This window comes from Salvelinus fontinalis, chromosome 10 (assembly GCF_029448725.1).
Source record: "Salvelinus fontinalis isolate EN_2023a chromosome 10, ASM2944872v1, whole genome shotgun sequence".
NCBI classification, from domain to species: Eukaryota; Metazoa; Chordata; class Actinopteri; order Salmoniformes; family Salmonidae; genus Salvelinus; species Salvelinus fontinalis.
In genome coordinates, this window is record NC_074674.1 from 17,934,040 (window position 1) to 17,953,386 (window position 19,347).

Sequence of the window (19,347 nt, forward strand, 5' to 3'; positions counted from 1 at the left end):
ATTTTGACGTGTGACATCTACTTTAATCTCTCTCACCTCGAACTGGACAAAGGTTTTTCTTTAACGAGTCGGATGCGAAGGATTTACTCCATATACCCGATTGGGCCAAAATCCCTGTCATTCGCATGAAGAGAAGATGCCAATACAGGGGACTTAGGTTGGGGTGCCTTATGAGAATTAGTCAGTGAGTGGGTAACCCGCCTCTACCATCCGTCCTATTGGCCAACGTGCAATCATTGGAGAATAAACTGGTTGAGTTCTGTTCAAGATTATCCTACCAAAGGAACATTAATTAAAAACTGGAATATCTTATGCTTCACCTAGTCGTGGCTGAACGACAACATGGAAAATATACAGTTGCCTGCTTTTTCCGTGCATCGTCAAGACAAAACAGCTGCCTCTGGTAAGACAAGGAGTAGCGGTCTGTGTCTATTTGTCAATAACATAATCAAATATTAAGGAAGTCTCAAGGTTTTGCTCATCTGAGGTAGAGTTTCTAATGATAAGCTGTTTACCACTATTTACCAAGAGAGTTTTCATCTATATTTTTCGTAGCTGTCTATTTACCACCACAAACCAATGATGGCACTAAAATAGCACTCAACGAACTGTAAAAAGCCATAAGAGAATGCTCATCCAGGGGCTGCGCTCCTAGTGGCCGGGGACTTTAATGCAGGGAAACTTAAATCCGTTTTACCTCATTTCTATGTGCAACAAGAGGAAAACAATCTGACCATAATTCTATCCTCCTAATTCCTGTTTACAAGTAAAAACTAAAGCAGGGAGTACCAGTGACTCGCTCAACAATGAAGTGGTCAGATGACGCAGATGCTAAGTTACAGGAGGGTTTGCTAGCACAGACTGGAATATGTTCCCGGGACTCATCCAATGGCATTGAGGAGTATACCACATCAATCACCGATTTCATCAAGGTGGTAAGGGTAAGTAACATCAGATCTGCCACGCAAGCGGTACCGGAGCTCCAAGTCTAGGTCCAAAAGGCTTCTTAACAGCTTCTACCCCCAAGCTAAAAGACTGCTGAACAGCTAATCAAATGGCTACACGGACTATTTGCATTGAACCCCCCCTTTTTTACGCTACTGCTACTCGCTGTTTATTATCTATTGTCTACACATAATCACTTTACCCCTACCTACATGTACATATGACCTTAATTACCTCAACTAACCTTGACCCCCGCACATTGACTCTGTACCATTTCTTTAAAAAATGAGCAATGTTCTAGGAACGTTCTCCAACTGGTTTGACATTGGGAATGTTCTCAATAGTTCAGAGAATGTTAAAAGGCAACCTTATTCTGTGGGAATTTCAGTACTTCAGCATAACGTTTCCTACAAGTTTCCTCATGGTTTTATTTAGTCATGTTCTCAAATTGTACCTAGAACATTGGGAAAGCTTTACATAAAAACCACAATAAAACTTTAATAACATTCAGAGAATGTTCTAAGAATGCTATTTAAAAACATACATTCCTTTCTCAGCATCAACAAAACTATCTCTATCCTTCTATCTTGTTAAGTGTGTTCAGGTGTGTTGGCCACGCCCACTAATTGGCCACGCCTGATCTTAATGAGCGCTTGTTTCCTTTCAATTGGGAGCAGCTTTGTATGGGTAAAAAAACGCAGCCAAACCCTCCCTAACCCGGACGACGCTGGGCCAATTGTGCGCCACCCCATGGGCCTCCCAGTCCGGCTTCGACAGAGGCTGGACTCAAACTCAGAATCTCTGGTGGCACACCCAGGAGGCATTCAGTGAAAGTTTTAAAGTTATTAAAAACATTAAAATAACTTATAATTTCCAGTTCTCAGAGCGTTAATAAAACCTTCCAGCCAGGAAAACATTAAAGGAACCAGGGTAAAACATTACCAGAACAGACAAAATTTTCACTTTTGTTCTCAGAATGTTTAAAAAACAGTCATTTTTACCACTCAGGAAATATATGGCGTTGTTCCCACAATCATTGTGAAACCAAAAACATACGTTCCCACAACTTCCAAGGAACCAAATGTGCTAGCTGGGTAATGATTACAACACAAGGAGAAAGGAGACTAGAAAATGAAAAGTGATCAAGAAAGATAAAGAAAGGAGAGGGGCTGAGTTGGCCTCAGTTCTCTTGGATCAGTCTGTCTGGGCCATAACCCCATGGTCACTTTCAGTCAATAATCCTGCCCCTCTCACCACAAGCCAAATGCCAGCAGCTGATCCTTGGCCCAGCAAGAGGTGATTTTTGAGAAGAATTAAATCAAAATGAATAATTTCTATATTGTACCCTTTTCTATTTTTTCATCAATATATTTTTCTTAACATTTCCAGATGTTTCTCAGGAAATAAACACATTTCTTGGCAGGACATAGCTCTCCACTGCTAGCACATAACGCCCCGAGAACCATATGTTCTTAGAGCTTGGTGAGAACGTGGTTGTCCTATGGTTATTTTGCATACAACTTTCCCACAACTTTCTGGGAATGATGCAGGAAAGTTGGTTGGCTATGGAACATTCTCAGCACATTTAAGGAACAAACAAAAAATATATATATTCTTAGTATTTCATTACTTTAACAGGATGTTTTTTTTGTATTTTATTATTTTACCCCATTTTTTTCTCCCAATTTCAATCGCTGCAATGGCATTGAGGAGTATACCACATCAATCACCGATTTCATCAAGGTGGTAAGGGTAAGTAACATCAGATCTGCCACGCAAGCGGTACCGGAGCTCCAAGTCTAGGTCCAAAAGGCTTCTTAACAGCTTCTACCCCCAAGCCATAAGGGAGAGGCGAAGGTTGATTCATGCGTCCTCCGAAACATGACCCGCCAAACCACACTCCCTAACACCCGCCCACTTAACCCGGAAGCCAGCTGCACCAATGTGTCGGAGGAAACACTGTTCAACTGACAACCAGGGTCAGCCTGCAGGCGCCCGGCCTGCCACAAAGAGTCGCTAGAGTGCAATGAGCCAAGTAAAGCCCCCCAGGCCAAACCCTCCCCTAACCCTGATAACGCTGGGCCAATTGTGTGAGGCCCTATGGAACAGAACGTTTTCTAAAAGTTCTAACATAGTTACGTTTCAATTCAAATTTGGTAATGTTCTAGGAACGTTCCCCAACTGGTTTAACATTGGGGAAATTTTCAAATATACTGAACAAAAATATAAATGCTACATGCAACAATTTCTAATATTTTACTGTGAGAAAATCAGTCAATTTAAATGAATTCATTAAGCCCTAATCTATGGATTTCACATGACTAGGAATTGGGCCTCACAATGGGCCTAAGAAGCTCATCACAGTATTTCTGTGCATTCAAATTGTCATCGATAAAATGCAATTGCATTTGTTGTCCATAGTTTATGCCTACCCATACCATAACACCACAGCCACCATGAGGCACTCTGTTGACAGCGTCGACATCAGCAAACTGCTTGAATACATGACGCCATACAAGGGGTCTGCGGTAGTGAGGCCGGTTGGACGTACTGCCAAATTCTCTAAAATGACGTTGGAGGAGGCTTATGGTAGAGATATGAACATTCAATTCTCTGGCAACAGCTTTGATGGCCATTCCGGCAGTCAGCAAAACTTGAGACATCTGTGCCCAATGTAGAGTGGCCTTTTATTGTCCCTAACACTGTGTAATAATCATGCTGTTTAATCAGCTTCTTGATATGCCACACCTATCAGGTGGATGGATTATTTTAGCAAAAGACAAATTCTTACTAACAGGGATGTAAACAAATTTTTGCAAAATATTTGACAGAAATACGCTTTTTTCCATATGGAACATTTCTGGGATCTTTTATTTCAGCTCATGAAACATGGGACCAACACTTCACATGTTGCGTTTATATATTTGTTCAGTATAGTTGGACAAAATTAGATCACCAAATTCTAACACTGCACCTCTGCAAGTCTTTCCCTCTCTCTCTCTTAAGACAGGATTTTTCAAATGTTTATCAATGAACTTCCAGTGAATCTATACAGAAATGTTTTTGTGAAGGAAAACAATGAGGAAACTGTTCAGACAAGGAGCTGGCTTTGCATGGCTAGGCTGCGCAACCAAACATGCACCCATGTATCCTATGACTCATAAGATGTAGAGCGCCAACATACACCATTTGAATTGCTAGTTTAAATACTGTGACAGGAAACTCTACTCTTTACACCCGCAAAGTTCATTCGATCCCACATGAATGCTTTGCAGCATAGAGAGAGAGAGAGAGAGAGAGAGAGAGAGAGAGAGAGAGAGAGAGAGAGAGAGAGAGAGAGAGAGAGAGAGAGAGAGAGAGAGAGAGAGAGAGAGAGAGAGAGAGAGAGAGAGAGAGAGAGAGAGAGAGAGAGAGAGAGAGAGAGAGAGATGCTGTATCCCTCTGGTTGCTTGGGTTTTAAGGTTTGTGACACACAGATCTCAGTCTCCTTCTCCCCAGATCAACTCTGCTTCCACCTCTCCTTCCCCTACAAATTAGCACCCAGCAAATGAGAGAGGCAAAATTATAGGCTAGTCAGCAGGGTGACTGCCCACTGCCTGCAGGAAAGTGAAAAGGCGGTCCTAAACTCCAGGTCCTATAACATAGGCAGGCCTGCATTGTAAATGGATAGCACCATCAAGAGATGTCTTATGACCACCAGCTAGGCTACTGTAGCTTTGAAAGCGCTAAAAGGGCGTGTTCATGTATAGTCCACACACATACTGTAGGTCTATCTATGTACAAATGGATGCAAGTGGAGGCAGATATAATTCATCTAAATAATGAGTCTATTATTCTATACTGCTTCTCTGTAACCTTGTGGGCCTTATCCCCAATAACTTGTTTTAATAGACTGTTGTTGACAATGTAAAGGGCTTAAAGCCAGCTGGCAGTTGACCATGGTCATGATGTTGATGTAGGGGAGTTGGACAGCATTTGGGGCTTTTTGTTGGGACCAGCGCAGCACTGAACAAGCCATGGAGCTCCACTGGGCTGCAGACAGCCCCGGTCCAAAGAGTACCTCAGCGCTCAGTTCAGCCTCAGCTAGCTGTGTGGAGGCGAGCAGAGCGGTGACAACATATTTATTCCAGATGGAGAAGAGGACCGACCAACCAACAGACCCAGCTGCTGCTGACCTATGTTTTACTCTCACATCTTTCCCTTTTCGCCCCCTGCTTTTCAAAATTAATCCCCCTGAAGTGGGCTTAATTTGATTTTCTAATGTGGATACTTGTGTCTATCCACATTTGTTATTTTGTTTAGGCTAGCCTACCTGACAGCGTGGGTTTTGCTGTCAGTAGTCCAGGGAGTCTTGACTCCTGACTCTTCACTGATGCTGTCTGTGTTTTGACTGCTGATCCTTTCATTCAGTTCTCATGAAGTACACATACTCATTTCAATGGAAAACATGCAAACCGTCTTGGCTGTGAAAAAGGCTCCCATGATCGAGAATTACCGAGGAGGGAATGGAACTGATGACACAACAGGGTTCAGCTCTGCAGTGCAGGGTGTTAGAGTTACGGCCCCTCATGTCTTCCTCTAGAGCTGGTATTGAACATGACAAAAACCTAATATAACAAAGCCTAAAGAACTTGTTCACCTCTATACTGGCACAGACTTTAATATCTCAGTAGCCGGGAACTCTCTCAGTTCAGTCCAGGCTACTACCCGCCTCCAGGTCTGCCGGCTACAACATCAAAATTGTATCAAAGTCATCGATGAGAAAGGTTTGATGCTGGTTTCAGCAGGGTGCACATATTAGATAGAGCTACAGCAGTAGAGAAACTCAGTCATACACTGCTGCAATACCTATCCCACCAGTCTGCCTGCCTGATGTAGGAGCCACAGACACACATACCGAGGTATCCTGCTGTGGTCTGGGCAGAGGGCCCTGATGTCTTACACAGAGACAGAGACAAATATTTTAGCAATCTTTATTACAGACACTTCACCCGCAGGCCAGGCATACCTTTTTGAGGGATATGGATTGAGGAAGGAATTGATCTTGTTCTGTCTTTGGTAGAACATGACTGCACTCTTTTGGTCATTGAAAAAACATACACAAAGATTTCAGTATGTAATTAAGAAGCATTCTCATCCGCATTACAGTGTTACATGCTGTTATCTGTTTTGTTGTGTTTTGGGGCATGAGTAGCAACTTAATCTTGTGAATATTAATGCAAATTGATCATTCTTCAAACCTAAAGCAGCCAATGAAATAAGTGTCCTAGTGAGGATAATGGTTCATAATTGTTATCTTGCTTTTTTGTGTGTGTGATGTACATAATACTGTCAGTATTAAATTAATTTCAAGGAATTGTATCAATTAAAAACTTGGTTGAAGATGCCACGAAGTAAGTGGCAATGCCTTAACCATATATGTGTTGAAGGCCACTAGGGCCTCTTCCATCCTTGTCAAGGGGAGTGCTAACCTTCTCTCCTTTCATACAACACGACATCATAGGGCAAATTATCGCTATATAAACCACTGCTAGCATATAAACTTCTCGACCGCGGTTGGTAAAATTTTATCTACCCTCTTGAGCAAATATACAATGACAGTAAAACATACTACTTCCCCATACGTGCAATATTTTCTAACATCCTAATCAATGGTTATAAACGTTTTATTCTTTGTATTAATATATATTCCCAGAATGCAATTGTATTTTATTTACATATTATTAGTGTGGGCCAATGACATTGAGTTTCGATATGACGTTTTTCAATCCAGGAAGTCAACAAAATATTTTCGAAATGGAACCAACTCGTTTGAAATCAAAACGATACGCTAAGAAAGAACTAGGTGTCTGCTTTTCGTTAGTTGTCTACCTACTTTCGTCCTTGTCTCGAAGACTAACAATGTTGTTTGGTAGTAGTTCGCTGCGGTTTTCTCCCCTCCAGCCTCTATCAGCTGATGCCAATGATGTGTACAGTATGAAGCGTTACATATGAGACGTTGGTATATGAGGCGTTATACGTGTCTATACCTCGATTGTAAAATGTAATATTCAACTAATAACTGGTATTTTTTTGTATTTTATTAGGATCCCCATTAGCTGTAGCAAAAGCATCAGCTACTCTTCCTGTGGTCCACACAAAACATGAAACATTACATAATACAGAACATTAATAGACAAGGACAGAACTGCATACATATTTTATAAAGGCACACGTAGCCTACATATCAATACATACAGAAACTATCTAGGTCAAATAGGAGAGAGGCGTTGTGCCGAGAGGTGTTGCTTTATCTGTTGTTTAAACCAGGTTTGCTGTTTATTTGAGCAATATGAGATGGAATGGAGTTCCATGCAATAATGGCTCTATATAATACTGTACGCTTTCTTGCAATTATTCTGGATTTGGGGACTGTGAAAAGACCCCTGGTAGCATGACTGGTGGGGTAAGTGTGTGTGTCAGACCTGTGTGTAAGTTGACTATGCAAACAATTTGAGATTTTCAACACATTGTTTCTTATAAAAAATAAGAAGTGATGCAGTCAGTCTCTCCTCAACTCTTAGCCAAGAGAGACTGGCATGCATAGTATTTACAGTTGAAGTCGGAAGTTTACATACACTTAGGTTGGAGTCATTAAAACTCATTTTTCAACCACTCCACAATTTCTTGTTAACAAACCATAGTTTTGGCGGTTAGGACGTCTAACTTTGTGCATGACACAAGTCATTTTTCCAACAATTGTTTACAGACAGATTATTTCACTTATAATTCACTGTATCACAATTCCAGTGGGTCAGAAGTTGACTGTGCCTTTAAACAGCTCGGAAAATTCCAGAAAATGATGTCATGGCTTTAGAAGCTTCTGATAGGCTATTTGACATCATTTGAGTCAATTGGAGGTGTCCTTGTGGATGTATTTCAAGGCCTACCTTCAATCTCAGTGCCTCTTTGCTTGACATCATGGGAAAATCAAAAGAAATCAGCCAAGACGTCATACAAAAATTGTAGACATCCACAAGTCTGGTTCATCCTTGGGAGCAATTTCCAAACGCCTGATGGTACCACGTTCATCTGTACAAACAATAGTAAGTATAAACACCATGGGACCACGCAGCCGTCATACCGCTCAGGAAGGAGACGCGCTTAGTCTCCTAGAGATGAACGTACTTTGGTGTGAAAAGTGCAAATCAATCCCAGAACAAGAGCAAAGGACCGTGTGAATATGCTGGAGAAAACTGGTACAAAAATATCTATATCCACAGTAAAATGAGTCATATATCGACATAACCTGAAAGGCCGCTCAGCAAGGAAGAAGCCGCTGCTCCAAAACCGCCATAAAAAAGCCAGACTACGGTTTTCAACTCCACATGCGGACAAAGTTTGTACTTTTTGGAGAAGTGTCCTCTGGTCTGATGAAACAAAAATAGAACTGTTTGGCCATAATGACCAACGTTATGTTTGGAGGAAAAAGAGAGTCGCTTGCAAGCCGAATAACACCATCCCAACCGTGAAGCACGGGGGTGGCAGCATCATGTTGTGGGGGTGCTTTGCTGCAGGAGGGACTGGTGTACATCACAAAATAGATGGCATCATGAGGGAGGAAAATTATGTGGATGTATTGAAGCAAAATCTCAAGACATCAGTCAGGAAGTTAAAGCTTGGTCGCAAATGGGTCTTCCAAATGGACAATGACACCAAGCATAGCAAAGTTGTTGCAAAGTTGTAGCAAAATGGCTTAATAAGGACAACACAGTCAAGGTATTGGAGTGGCCATCACAAAGCCCTGACCTCAAACCTATAGAAATTTGTGGGCAGAACTGAAAAAGCGTGTGTGTGAGCAAAGAGGCCTACAAACCTGACTTAGTTACACCAGCTCTGTCAGGAGGAATGGGCCAAAATTCACCCAACTTATTGTGGGAAGCTTGTGGAAGGCTACCCAAAACGTTTGACCCAAGTTAAACAACTTAAAGGCAATGCTACCAAATAATAATTGAGTGTATGTAAACTTCGGACCCACTGGGAACGTGATGAAAGAAATAAAAGCTGAAATAAATCGTTCTCTCTACTATTATTCTGACATTTCACATTCTTAAAATAAAGTGGTGATCCTAACTGACCTAAGACAGGGACTTTTTACTCAGAATAAATGTCAGGAATTGTGAAAAACTGAGTTTAAATGTATTTGGCTAAGGTGTATGTAAACTTCCGCCCTCTGACTACAATGAAGAGCAAGACGTGTCGCTCTGTTCTGTGCCAGCTGCAGCTTAACTAGGTCTTTCCTTGCAGCTCTCAACCACACGGCTGGACAATAATCAAGATAAGACAAGAATAGTGTGGTGTCAAAAAAGCAGACCTCTCCCAAATCTTTACAACCATTGAACCTATATGTTTTGACCATGACAGTTTACAATCTAAGGTAACACCAAGTAATTTAGTTGCCTCAACTTGTTCAACAGCCACCCCAGTCATTACCAGATTCAGCAGAGGTCTAGAATGTCGTAATAGAGTAATTATTGGAAGACACTACAACTCCTCATAACAGACATGTGTAACACCTCAAATATAACGCCTCATACTACATTCGGTTACATTCTACTATTGTTTACATATTGTGTTCAATGGGCCAAGAGAATGAAAATCCAAGCGACAGAACCTAGCAACACTTTCCTGTGGATATCTCCAACTCTTACCGCCAAAAAGGACCAGCAGCATGTAGAACTGGTAAAGTAAGTGTAAATATCATTTTATTCAACATTCTGGCTTGTAGAGACTCTTTTCTAGGTGCGACTTCGGTCAGACAGAAAATCCATGGAGTAACCATGATAACAGTCTGATGTTTAGACAAGCCCCAAGACAGAGCCTCTCCAACCCTAAGTTGTCCAACCATCCCTACTTCACCCTGGAGAGGCTGGGGCCTGTGCTTAGACCGCTGGCAGGTGGAGGTACAGTCAGAGGCCTGAACAGCGACTCCTTCAACTCTCTCCCTGTCTCTGTTTCTTGCTTGTAGTCTTGTTTTATTCTCGCTCTGAACAGCTGCTACTTCATGTAGTAGGTGGTATGGATGCTCTGTTTGTGTAACGGCATTGTTGTCATCTCATCTTTCTCTCATGTTGATCTTCACTGATACGCAAGTATTTGAAAGTGTGCCCGACAACTGATGTAAAAGGGCTTTATAAATACATTTGATTGTACGCAAGTCTTTATACTGCATGTTTTGGTTCTCTAATCTTTCTCACTGGTAGGGTTCTGTTTTTTCAGATGGTTTCACTACAACAGGTGATGATACCAGGCAAGTAATACGCCAGTCATCTGACGATTTCACTGTCAATAGTTTCACTTTTCTTCTGACCAACACATTCCTTGCCTTTCCCACCTTCCCCGTTCTCCCCCAGTGGACAGTGTGTGACTTGAGTTTATTCAGTCGTCTGTAGTGGATCGTGGACTTGTGCAACCTGTGGTTATACTGGACCTCGCTCAGGTATGCTAACACCCTCCCCATTCTCTGGTGATTCACCTGGTATTGTCACAATTGTATTCAGTTCTAGTCAAGTTTATTCCATTTTAACCTATTACCCAGGTTGTTTGTTCTTGGGAAAAACCTACTTGAATGACTAAACTGGGCAGAAATGACAAAAGGTGTCAACATTAGCCTGCTAATAATCACTGAAACAAAAAGTAGACAGTCAGGGACCATCAGCATTTCCAAACATGATGGAAAGAGGAGTATTTGTGGGGCTATTTGACAGCAGAATGAATGCCAATCTTAGACTTGGAGAGCATCAGAAGTTCCAAAAATGATGGATAATGGAATTTCCCCCTTCAAATTGTCCTTGCACAATGTGGCAGTGTTGTTCTCCGGACCACAGCGAAGACTAGTTATTTTCAACATGTATTTAATTGGCACAGTTTACACAATACAAATAATTCAGTGCTCCGAAACGCAAGCATATACCAAATGGAACACAAACAGAAAAAAAGTGCGAAACACACCATTTGGCAGACTTTACAAAACAAAAACAATAAAACAAAGTCTTAGCAAAGCGAGAGAGAAGAAGTAACGGTAGGTCCTTTTAATCGTTAAAACCTTAAAAATAGACTGTTTATTTCCTTTTTTTGTCTTAGTTGAATCAATATTTATTTATATATTTATATATATATTCTCTCTAAATTCCAACAAGCCATTTCTTCTGTACAGGTGCGCTGGGGCCAGGCTGAAGGACTAGGATGATCTGAATCCAGCATTAGCAGGAGAGGAGATAAGCAGATTCCCCTCTATACTGGCTCGCTTCTGAGTGGGTCAGCGCACTACAGATATGCACCTTCTGATGGTCTGCATGGGAAACCAGTTTTGTCTTTTCACTTCTCACAAACAAAACAACTGCCAAATCAATATCTACAATAATCAAAATAAGAGATGGACGGATGGGAATAGCAAAAGGAGACTTTGACCTGACCTGAGTCTCGGGCCAAAGAACTTCTAGATTTGCGCCGCTTTTATATTATGACAAGTAACTGGGACTCCAAATGATGATTGGATCACTGTTCGTGTGTTGTTCTACTGATAATATACATGGTTTGCATTGATACAATTTCAGTTGCTGCTCTTTGAAATGTTGCTTGAGTAGTAATATTGTAATAAAAAAAAAGTTTCAAGACACTCTTGAGCCTGGTCAAAGTAGTGCACTAAATAGGGAATAGGGTGCCATCACTAACTGTTTCATTAGACAAAACAAATATTTGTTATTCATTACTTCATCTGCAGTGACTTCAGGCAGATCAAACAACTGGTTTCATCATTATAGGTGGTTTGTAATTCAGGTGCAACAGTTTTCCAGCTAAAGAAACAACTAGCTACAAAATAAAAAGCTAAAATCTCTTCGACCCAAAATTGGTTAAAAAAATAATGACAAATAAAATGAACAAAATAAAAAAAGTAAAATGTATGTGCCTTTGAGAGGGGGAAACAGTGGACATCATCATCTCTGTAGATGTTATGGGTAATCTACCTCGACCACCACATACAAAATAATAACCCCCCCCCCCCCCCAAACCTTTATTAAAAAAAACAAGAGATGTCTTGACCTATTCAACATACCACAGATAATAGAATGACATCTGTCTTTACACTAAGTGGTAGGACAAATCCATAGAGAGAGATAGAGGACTTTAGTGCCTTAAAGTCCATTTTATCATGGGCAGTGCCATTGAGGACTTTCACCATTTTGAAGTAGTCAACTGGGTGGGACTTCCTATGGGTTAAGGAAGGATCACATAATTCCATCCAGGTCACCAGGAGGGATCAGCCAATGAAGTATACTCAGGAGCAAACATTCCATAACTGCAGGTGGCAGTAAATCGCCAACCTTGGCTTTAAACCTGTACATACACACTCCAGCTGGCAATATGCACCCTTTCAGTTTGTTTGCCAACTCGTAGTAGAAGAAAATTGACTACTTCAAAATGGAGATGGCCTCAATGGGCTGCCCATGCCCTCACAGACGCCATAATGGGACAGATACAATGATGCGATGTCTAACTAAGTCTATGGATTAAACTAGTTAAGGCCCAAAATGAAGTCTGTCTCGTCTCATATTCTGTCACACACAACCTTGTGGGAAAGAAAGTGTGTGTGTGGATCACAGTATTACAATACTTCCATATACAGTAGTAAGTGGACCATGCAAATTACATGAGAAATGTAACTATTCCTCAAGTTCTCTTCCGGGGTCATTCTGTCTGTTGGGTAGGATATACAGTGGAGACGTTAAACAGCACGGTATGTATCCACAGGATGAGGCTAGTGGAAGCTAACGACCACTTGCCTTCGACAAACTTCTCAAACAAGTACAATGTCAGCCAACAACATTACATACAGTATAACAAATTGACAAATTACATTTTATAACCATGTACTGTATGCATAAAATCATTCAGAAACAGAAGTTTCGGAATCCAAAACTTTCTTAGCTGAGATTTTGAGCAAGAGGAGTTACTGTGAGGGAGAGCACACACTCACTGTTAAAAAAACACCGGTAGGTGAGCGTGCTTTCAGAGACGACGAACAGTCAAACAGCAACAAAACAAAATAAGGAAGCGCTAGTAGAGGATCCCCAGGCACAGAACCCAAAAGGTGACAAACAGGTTAAGAAGTGTAACAGGCAATGTGAGTTAACTGAAATAAAAAGCGACATGGGCAACCCCCCCCCCCCCCGGAGGCGAGCGGTAGGGTGGCGAGTCAAAGCGGAGACAGGGCATGGGTGGCGAGTCACAGCGGAGACAGGGCATGCATGCATACTGCACGCACTGTCCGAGAGAAGCCCCATCCTAAGCTGTGACATGGCCATCAACGCAGCCAATGACCAGCGTCTGCCCCCTGTGGTGAAGGGGTTTGAGAAGGGGAGGGGTGTGGCCAGAGAGAGGAGCAGACGGGATCAGTGGTGTAAAGCACTTAAGTAAAAATATTTTGAAGTACTACTTAAGTCATTTTTGGGGGTATCTGTATTTTACTTTACTATTCATATTTTGGGCAACTTTTACTTTGACTTCACTACATTCCTGAAGAAAAGAATGTACTTTTCACTCCATACATTTTTCCTGACACCCAAAAGTACTCTTTACATTTTGAATATTTAGCAGGACAGGAAAATGTTGCAATTCACTCACTTATCAAGAGACCGTCCCTGGTCATCCCTACTCCCTCTGATCTGGCGGACTCATTAAACACGAATGCTTCGTTTGATATTTGTTGGAGTGTTGGAGTGTGCCCCTGGCTATCTGTTAATTACAAAAACAAGAAAATAGTGCCTCCTAGTTTGCTCAATATAAGGAATGTGAAATAATTTGTACTTTTACCTTTGATACTTAAGTATATTTTAGCAATGACATTTACTTTTGATACTTAAGTATATTTAAAACCAAATACTTTTATACTTTTACTCAAGTAGTATTTTACTGGGTGACTTTAACTTTGAATTTAGTAATTTTCTATTAAGGTATCTTTACTTTTACTCAAGTATGACAATTGGATACTTTTTCCACCACTGGATGGGATGCCAGTAACAACACATGATGGTATGGTAGGGAGAGAGTGCAGGTGAGGTGAAGTAATGAAGTAAAGTGAACCTGTCCCCTTTCCCACCCCAACCCCTCTCGGTCCTGGAGCTCCTAGTCCTGTCCACTCCCCAGTCACGTATGGAGGATGTACATGATACTGACAGACACCACAGAAGACACACACTATAAACGAAGCTTTTTCATACACACATACAGTAAGATGACCAATCGGTCCATGTTTTAGTCCATTTGAAACCTGCAAAATATGGAGCTGCGGTCTGAGAGTGGAATGACTGCGTTGTTTCCATGGGAACTCCACGGCACTCCAAGTGATGCTGAATCTGGACGGTTCCTTCTGTGATGATGGCTCTGAGTCAATGAGTGAGTGAGAGAGAGAGAGATACTGCAACTGTATCCACCTGATTGGTTTGGATGCTAGGGTGGACTGGAGGGACACGGTTTGGCTTCCTGTCCAGCCTTCCTGTCTGATGGTCTGGTCAGGTGAGATGGTATGGGTGGGGTGTGGGCGTGGGGGGAGATTGTGTTGCTTCTTCCCCCCTTCCATGAGGGGGAGCTGGTCTTGTCTCTGACCACACCCTGCCATGCTTTAGGAAGGGGGTTGGGGAGGGGCGGCATGGTAGCGGGTTGGGATTTGAGGCGAGAGAGCTAACAGCCGCCATGATAACGCCGCGTAGCGGAAGCTGAGTTAGTACATCGTGAAGCAAAGCTTTGCAGGGACAACGGAAGCAAAATTATAAATGTGTAATGGACTATTAAAAGATTTACGGGTGCAAAATTGGGATGCTTATTATTGTTGCTTCTGGTCAGAAACTGTTGCAAAAGAAGAGAACTCTATGTATGTATCGGGTTGGAAATTGAGATACATCCTAATCGGTCTCCCGTTTTTGTCTCGGTCATGTCTCTCTCTCTTTCTGACTCTATGACAATAAAAGGAACGTGAATGTGGTTGCTCTGTCTCCGAGGCTGCTTGCCCTGCCATTTCTGAGCCAGCCTCTCACACTTTTAGGAATCTGCAATTTGAAAGAAAAAAAAACAAACAAAAAAATGAAAAAAGAACACGTTAGAGTGAGATCTCAGGGAAATAAAATGTAGTTCACATACTAAATGAGGTGGAAGAAGAACTATTCTTTGCAATTGCCTTTGAAAGGAAATAATATTGCTCTCTGGCGTTAATATCAGTTGCTGTACCTTAAAAGTCATATTTTTTATGATACCGTTTCTAAATGTTAGCCTGGTGTGTGAATCTATCATTTCCAAAAACGAAAAGAGACACTTAAGCTGGTAACAATGTCAAACATGCACCAAAACATGTTATGTAAAAATAATAATAATAAAATAAGAGAGAAAATGACTACCAACATAACATGCCTCACATTTCATTTGGACCCCCGTTTAGCAGGGGGGTGAAATGGTTGTGTTAATAGCACTGTCAGAGACGGGATTACTTTCACCGCTATAGGAGAAAGAGTTGTGGAAGCGTATTTGTTGAGCTTTTTGAGATTTGACAACAAAGTTGGAGTCTCTTCCGAGATGCCTTTTGGGCCTATGTTTGCACAATTCAGTAATCTTCAAAAGAGAAATGGCTGGATATTTTAGAGGCATAAAACAGTTTCAACACCATACTGTAGCACAGACCATGCTTCTCAAATGGACTCATCTGCACCGAGGTGCTAATTAAAACCCATGCTTGATCTGGCAAACAAGCACCAATGTTACAATCAGCCACACGACAAAAATTCCCTTCTCACAACGTTAATTCTCACAACGTTAACGTTAATAATGGTACATACAGCTCATTCTCAATCCTGAATTCCTCTACAACCGTTCTGGAAAATAAAGGCCCAGAAAAAGAAATAGCCCCTTCCTTGGACCTTTTAGTCTGTGCCATTGGTGCATCTTAACAGTAGAGGAGTGAGACAATCCAGGATAGAGGAGTTGATATTCACTGAGCGCTAATAGCCTCGTTACAGAATGCAGTCCTATGTATAGGGGTGAAGGCGTTGTGATTGGGTACATTCATTTGTCACAGTACAACAACAAAAATATGATTGCATATGTTTTTTTGTTGTTTTTTTAAACAGCAGAATCAAATAATAATTTGCATTTTTCTACATTGTACAACCTAGCATGCTTTACTACTGGGGACAGCAAGCAGTTTTTTTTCTCCCACACACACGATCCCGTGATTTAACCCCAAAAAAAGTGTATTATATTATTTTATTCTCTGCAAATATCACCTCGATACTGGCCTCTGTGGGAATATGATTCAGTGGTTAAGACCATAAACATATGTAGTCGAACATACACACACACTTACATTTTGCCTTTTTGTTTTCATCCTGATCTACCTTTGAGACCAGTTGCTATCTGATAAAATATACCTTTGTCAGGTGATAAGAACATGGGGGAAATATGACTGCATGCATATCAAGAAAAAAAAAGCACTCATTGAAATCGTCCGAACAACCGGCCCTGATTCCCATTGAGTTGACTGGAAGTAACGACAGACAGTTCTCCTGGCAAACAAGAGGAAACGAGGAGAGAATTCTCTCAGAACCAGTGGGAAACCAAACGCTCCGGGGTCAAGTTTCCCCTTGGTACAGATCTAGGATCAGCTTCCCCACCCCCAATCATGACCTTAACCATTATTGTGGGAAATGTGAAACCGACCCAAGATCAGTGTCTAGGGATAACGTCGCCCTACACCAAAAACAACCAATACCTCTTTTAAAACTATCCTGTCTCCCAAATACATCGAGATACCCATCACATACAACACCACAGTGCATGGGGCCGGTCTCAGCTACATGGTAATCATGACAGGAGGCACATGGAGACTTCTGGTTGGTCCATCATTCAGAGTGGAAGGAGTGTACTCGACTCCCCGAGCCCCCCCACCCCCTGGAAATGAAAAAAAATGCCCTCGGCCCCAAAAGAAAACCCCTTCAGTTAAATGTATGTCATAGCACCTTTGGCGGTTGTTTCCAAAGAGACCTCGACATAAGATGTGGGCACGTAGCCTTCCTCCTCTTCGTTCCTGCGGACCCTCGTCCAACCGTCACCTTTATCCTCCTCTATCACATACAACAGCTCTCCCTCCGTCACTGATATAGTCCCCTCATTATGACCTAGTGGATGGGGGGGGGGAGGAAATGAGATGGAATAAGAAAGAGAGAAAGTGAGAAGGAGAGGGGGGAAGAGAAAAGGAAGAGAGAAAGAAAGCCAGTATATTGTCAAAACAAGGTGGACGAGTGTTATTGTTGCATATCTCTCAAATAGTCAAATAGATGTTCCAGCCCACATTACCCGTGTTGTTGTCTCTGATTGGCGTATTACCTGTTAAAGGTGTATTACCTTCAAATTGGTAGATGGCTTTACAGGTGCCGATGGTGGGCAGCGTCTCCTCATCCCCGTCGTCAAACTCATCATCAAACTCTGGAGTGTTGGCTATGGCCACCTTGTCCTGAGTCTCTGAACTCTGCTCCTCTGTGTAACTGCCATCCGGGCTGCTCAAGGACCAACACACACACACACGGTAACTATAGCAACCTCACAACACACCAGTACAGTAACAAACCACAAAGTGTTGAGTAATGGAGTGAGTGTGTGTGTTTACTGTACCTCTCTCTGTCCTGTGCACAGTTGTTGGCAACCGTGCTGCTGTTGCTGTTCTGCGTCTCGTACAGACCACTCTGTCTCCTGGGAGGATCGCTCTTCGATGGTAACCTCCCCTCCACCTCAGCTAGCCATCCCTGGTACACGCGTGCACACACACGCATACGTTAGGATTGTGAGATGAGATTTGCTAGAGTAGTGCAGTCCAGAGTCAGATATAGCCTTGTTACTAAGGCTCCTTTCACTTACACAAAGCCAGAACAAATAGCGGCCTCCAAGGCAGTGCATCATTTCCAAATAAGGAAGAGAAGTCAGGACTCAGGAGCACTCTACTGTTTGATCTAATAATGAGGTACCGTCTTAGCAAAGCCAAACAAGATAACTATGCTACTCACAACACTGAGTCCGTCCAGCATCTAGAAATACAGTACATTCCTGTCTGGGATAGGTCGAGAGGGGTTTTTCATGACTCACCTCGAATTTCTGCACCTCGTACTGCAGTTTCTCGATGTTCATTGCTATCTCTACTAGGCGGGGGTCCACACTGGCAGGGTCACCCATCTGAGGGTTCTTCTCATACACCCCCTTCATCTTAGTTAGGGCATCTCTGACGGCCAGAGGAAGAGAGAGTGACACATGAATACTCGAGACATACTCCCGACAAATAGATAGCCCAGTCTAAAGCTGACCAAGCCACCCACATTTCCCCTAAATCTACCCGAGTATCTATCCCGAAGTTTTACTAGGCACATTTTGGTCCATAAAAAGGCTGACAGTAAGGACTTGGTGGAGCTTTTAGGGAGGAGTTAAGACATAATTTCCATACAAATATGGCTGAGGCTTACGTTGCAGATACAGACACAGACACACAGACACACAGACACACAGACACACAGACACACAGACACACACACACACACACACACACACACACACACACACACACACACACACACACACACACACACACACTTACTTCTGGTCCATCTCTTTCTGGATGTCCTTGTTTAAGTCGTCTATCTTGGCCTGAAGCTTCTTTCTCCTCTGCTCTGGGGGCAGGTGGCTGAAGTCCTCTGGTCCAGAGCCCTTATGGAGAGAGATACATTCAAAATTTAAAAAAAGAGAGAGATAGTGGAAGAGAGGAAGAAAAGTTGTAGACAAAGTGAGTTTCAGGAGCATTCTACATCGTGTCTCTAAACGGATGAATATACAGTATAACGTATTCTAACACCCCTCTCAGATGTTCAGTATCTCTATGTAATACCAGAATCCTTCAGGTGCAGTACCCCCCCCCCCCCCCCCTTACAGTAAAGCCATTGGGATGAATTAATTTCCCACCGTTGAGGGTTGTGTGTCTGAATTAGATACTGCAGCTCTAGCCTCTACCGTACTTGTGAGCCATTCAACCACCTTTCCCCTATTCAGTCCCAAGCCTAAAAAATATATTAGGATGTATCACATTCATATTCATATTTCAGTGTCACCATAACTGTCTCGAGAGAAGTGTAAAAGGAGGTAGTGTTTCTGAAATGGAAACGGTGGGGCCATTTAAGGGGAGACAGGATTGCATTTCCTAATGAAGGAGCTTCCTGGATAGAATAAATATCGATCATCTCTGATGATGGTGAGTCATTCTCTCTGTTTTCTGTGTTCAATTGGGCCTGCTCCACTTTCCAAAGAAGCTGCCTGTATATGTCCTGTATGTACTGCAGT

At 42.2% G+C, this 19,347-nt stretch overlaps 1 protein-coding gene, 1 long non-coding RNA gene and 1 other non-coding gene across 29 annotated transcripts in view; 1 reads left to right on the plus strand and 2 right to left on the minus strand.

The window, feature by feature from the left end:
- Positions 1-6,310: 6,310 nt before the first annotated feature.
- LOC129864277 (U6atac minor spliceosomal RNA) lies at positions 6,311-6,438 on the minus strand. Its single transcript, XR_008761239.1, has one exon. It is a non-coding gene; the product is annotated as a U6atac minor spliceosomal RNA (small nuclear RNA).
- Positions 6,439-6,721: 283 nt separating this feature from the next.
- On the plus strand, positions 6,722-11,602 carry LOC129863728 (uncharacterized). Its single transcript, XR_008761014.1, has 2 exons — positions 6,722-9,671; positions 10,204-11,602. It is a non-coding gene; the product is annotated as an uncharacterized LOC129863728 (long non-coding RNA).
- Positions 10,822-19,347, minus strand: part of LOC129863727 (formin-binding protein 1-like) — a 100,947-nt gene continuing 92,421 nt past the window's right edge. For 17 of the 27 annotated variants that reach the window (XM_055935927.1, XM_055935926.1, XM_055935931.1 and 14 more), the window contains 5 exons: positions 18,611-18,720; positions 18,109-18,241; positions 17,641-17,771; positions 17,374-17,528; positions 16,954-17,147 (listed from right to left, as the gene is read on the minus strand). In XM_055935927.1, the coding sequence (XP_055791902.1) occupies positions 16,969-17,147; positions 17,374-17,528; positions 17,641-17,771; positions 18,109-18,241; positions 18,611-18,720 (708 nt within the window). In that variant the 3' untranslated portion in view covers positions 16,954-16,968. Of the gene's footprint in view, positions 15,030-16,953; positions 17,148-17,373; positions 17,529-17,640; positions 17,772-18,108; positions 18,242-18,610; positions 18,721-19,347 lie in introns of those variants that run through there. The other 10 variants (XM_055935925.1, XM_055935941.1, XM_055935937.1 and 7 more) reach the window with 2 other exon arrangements.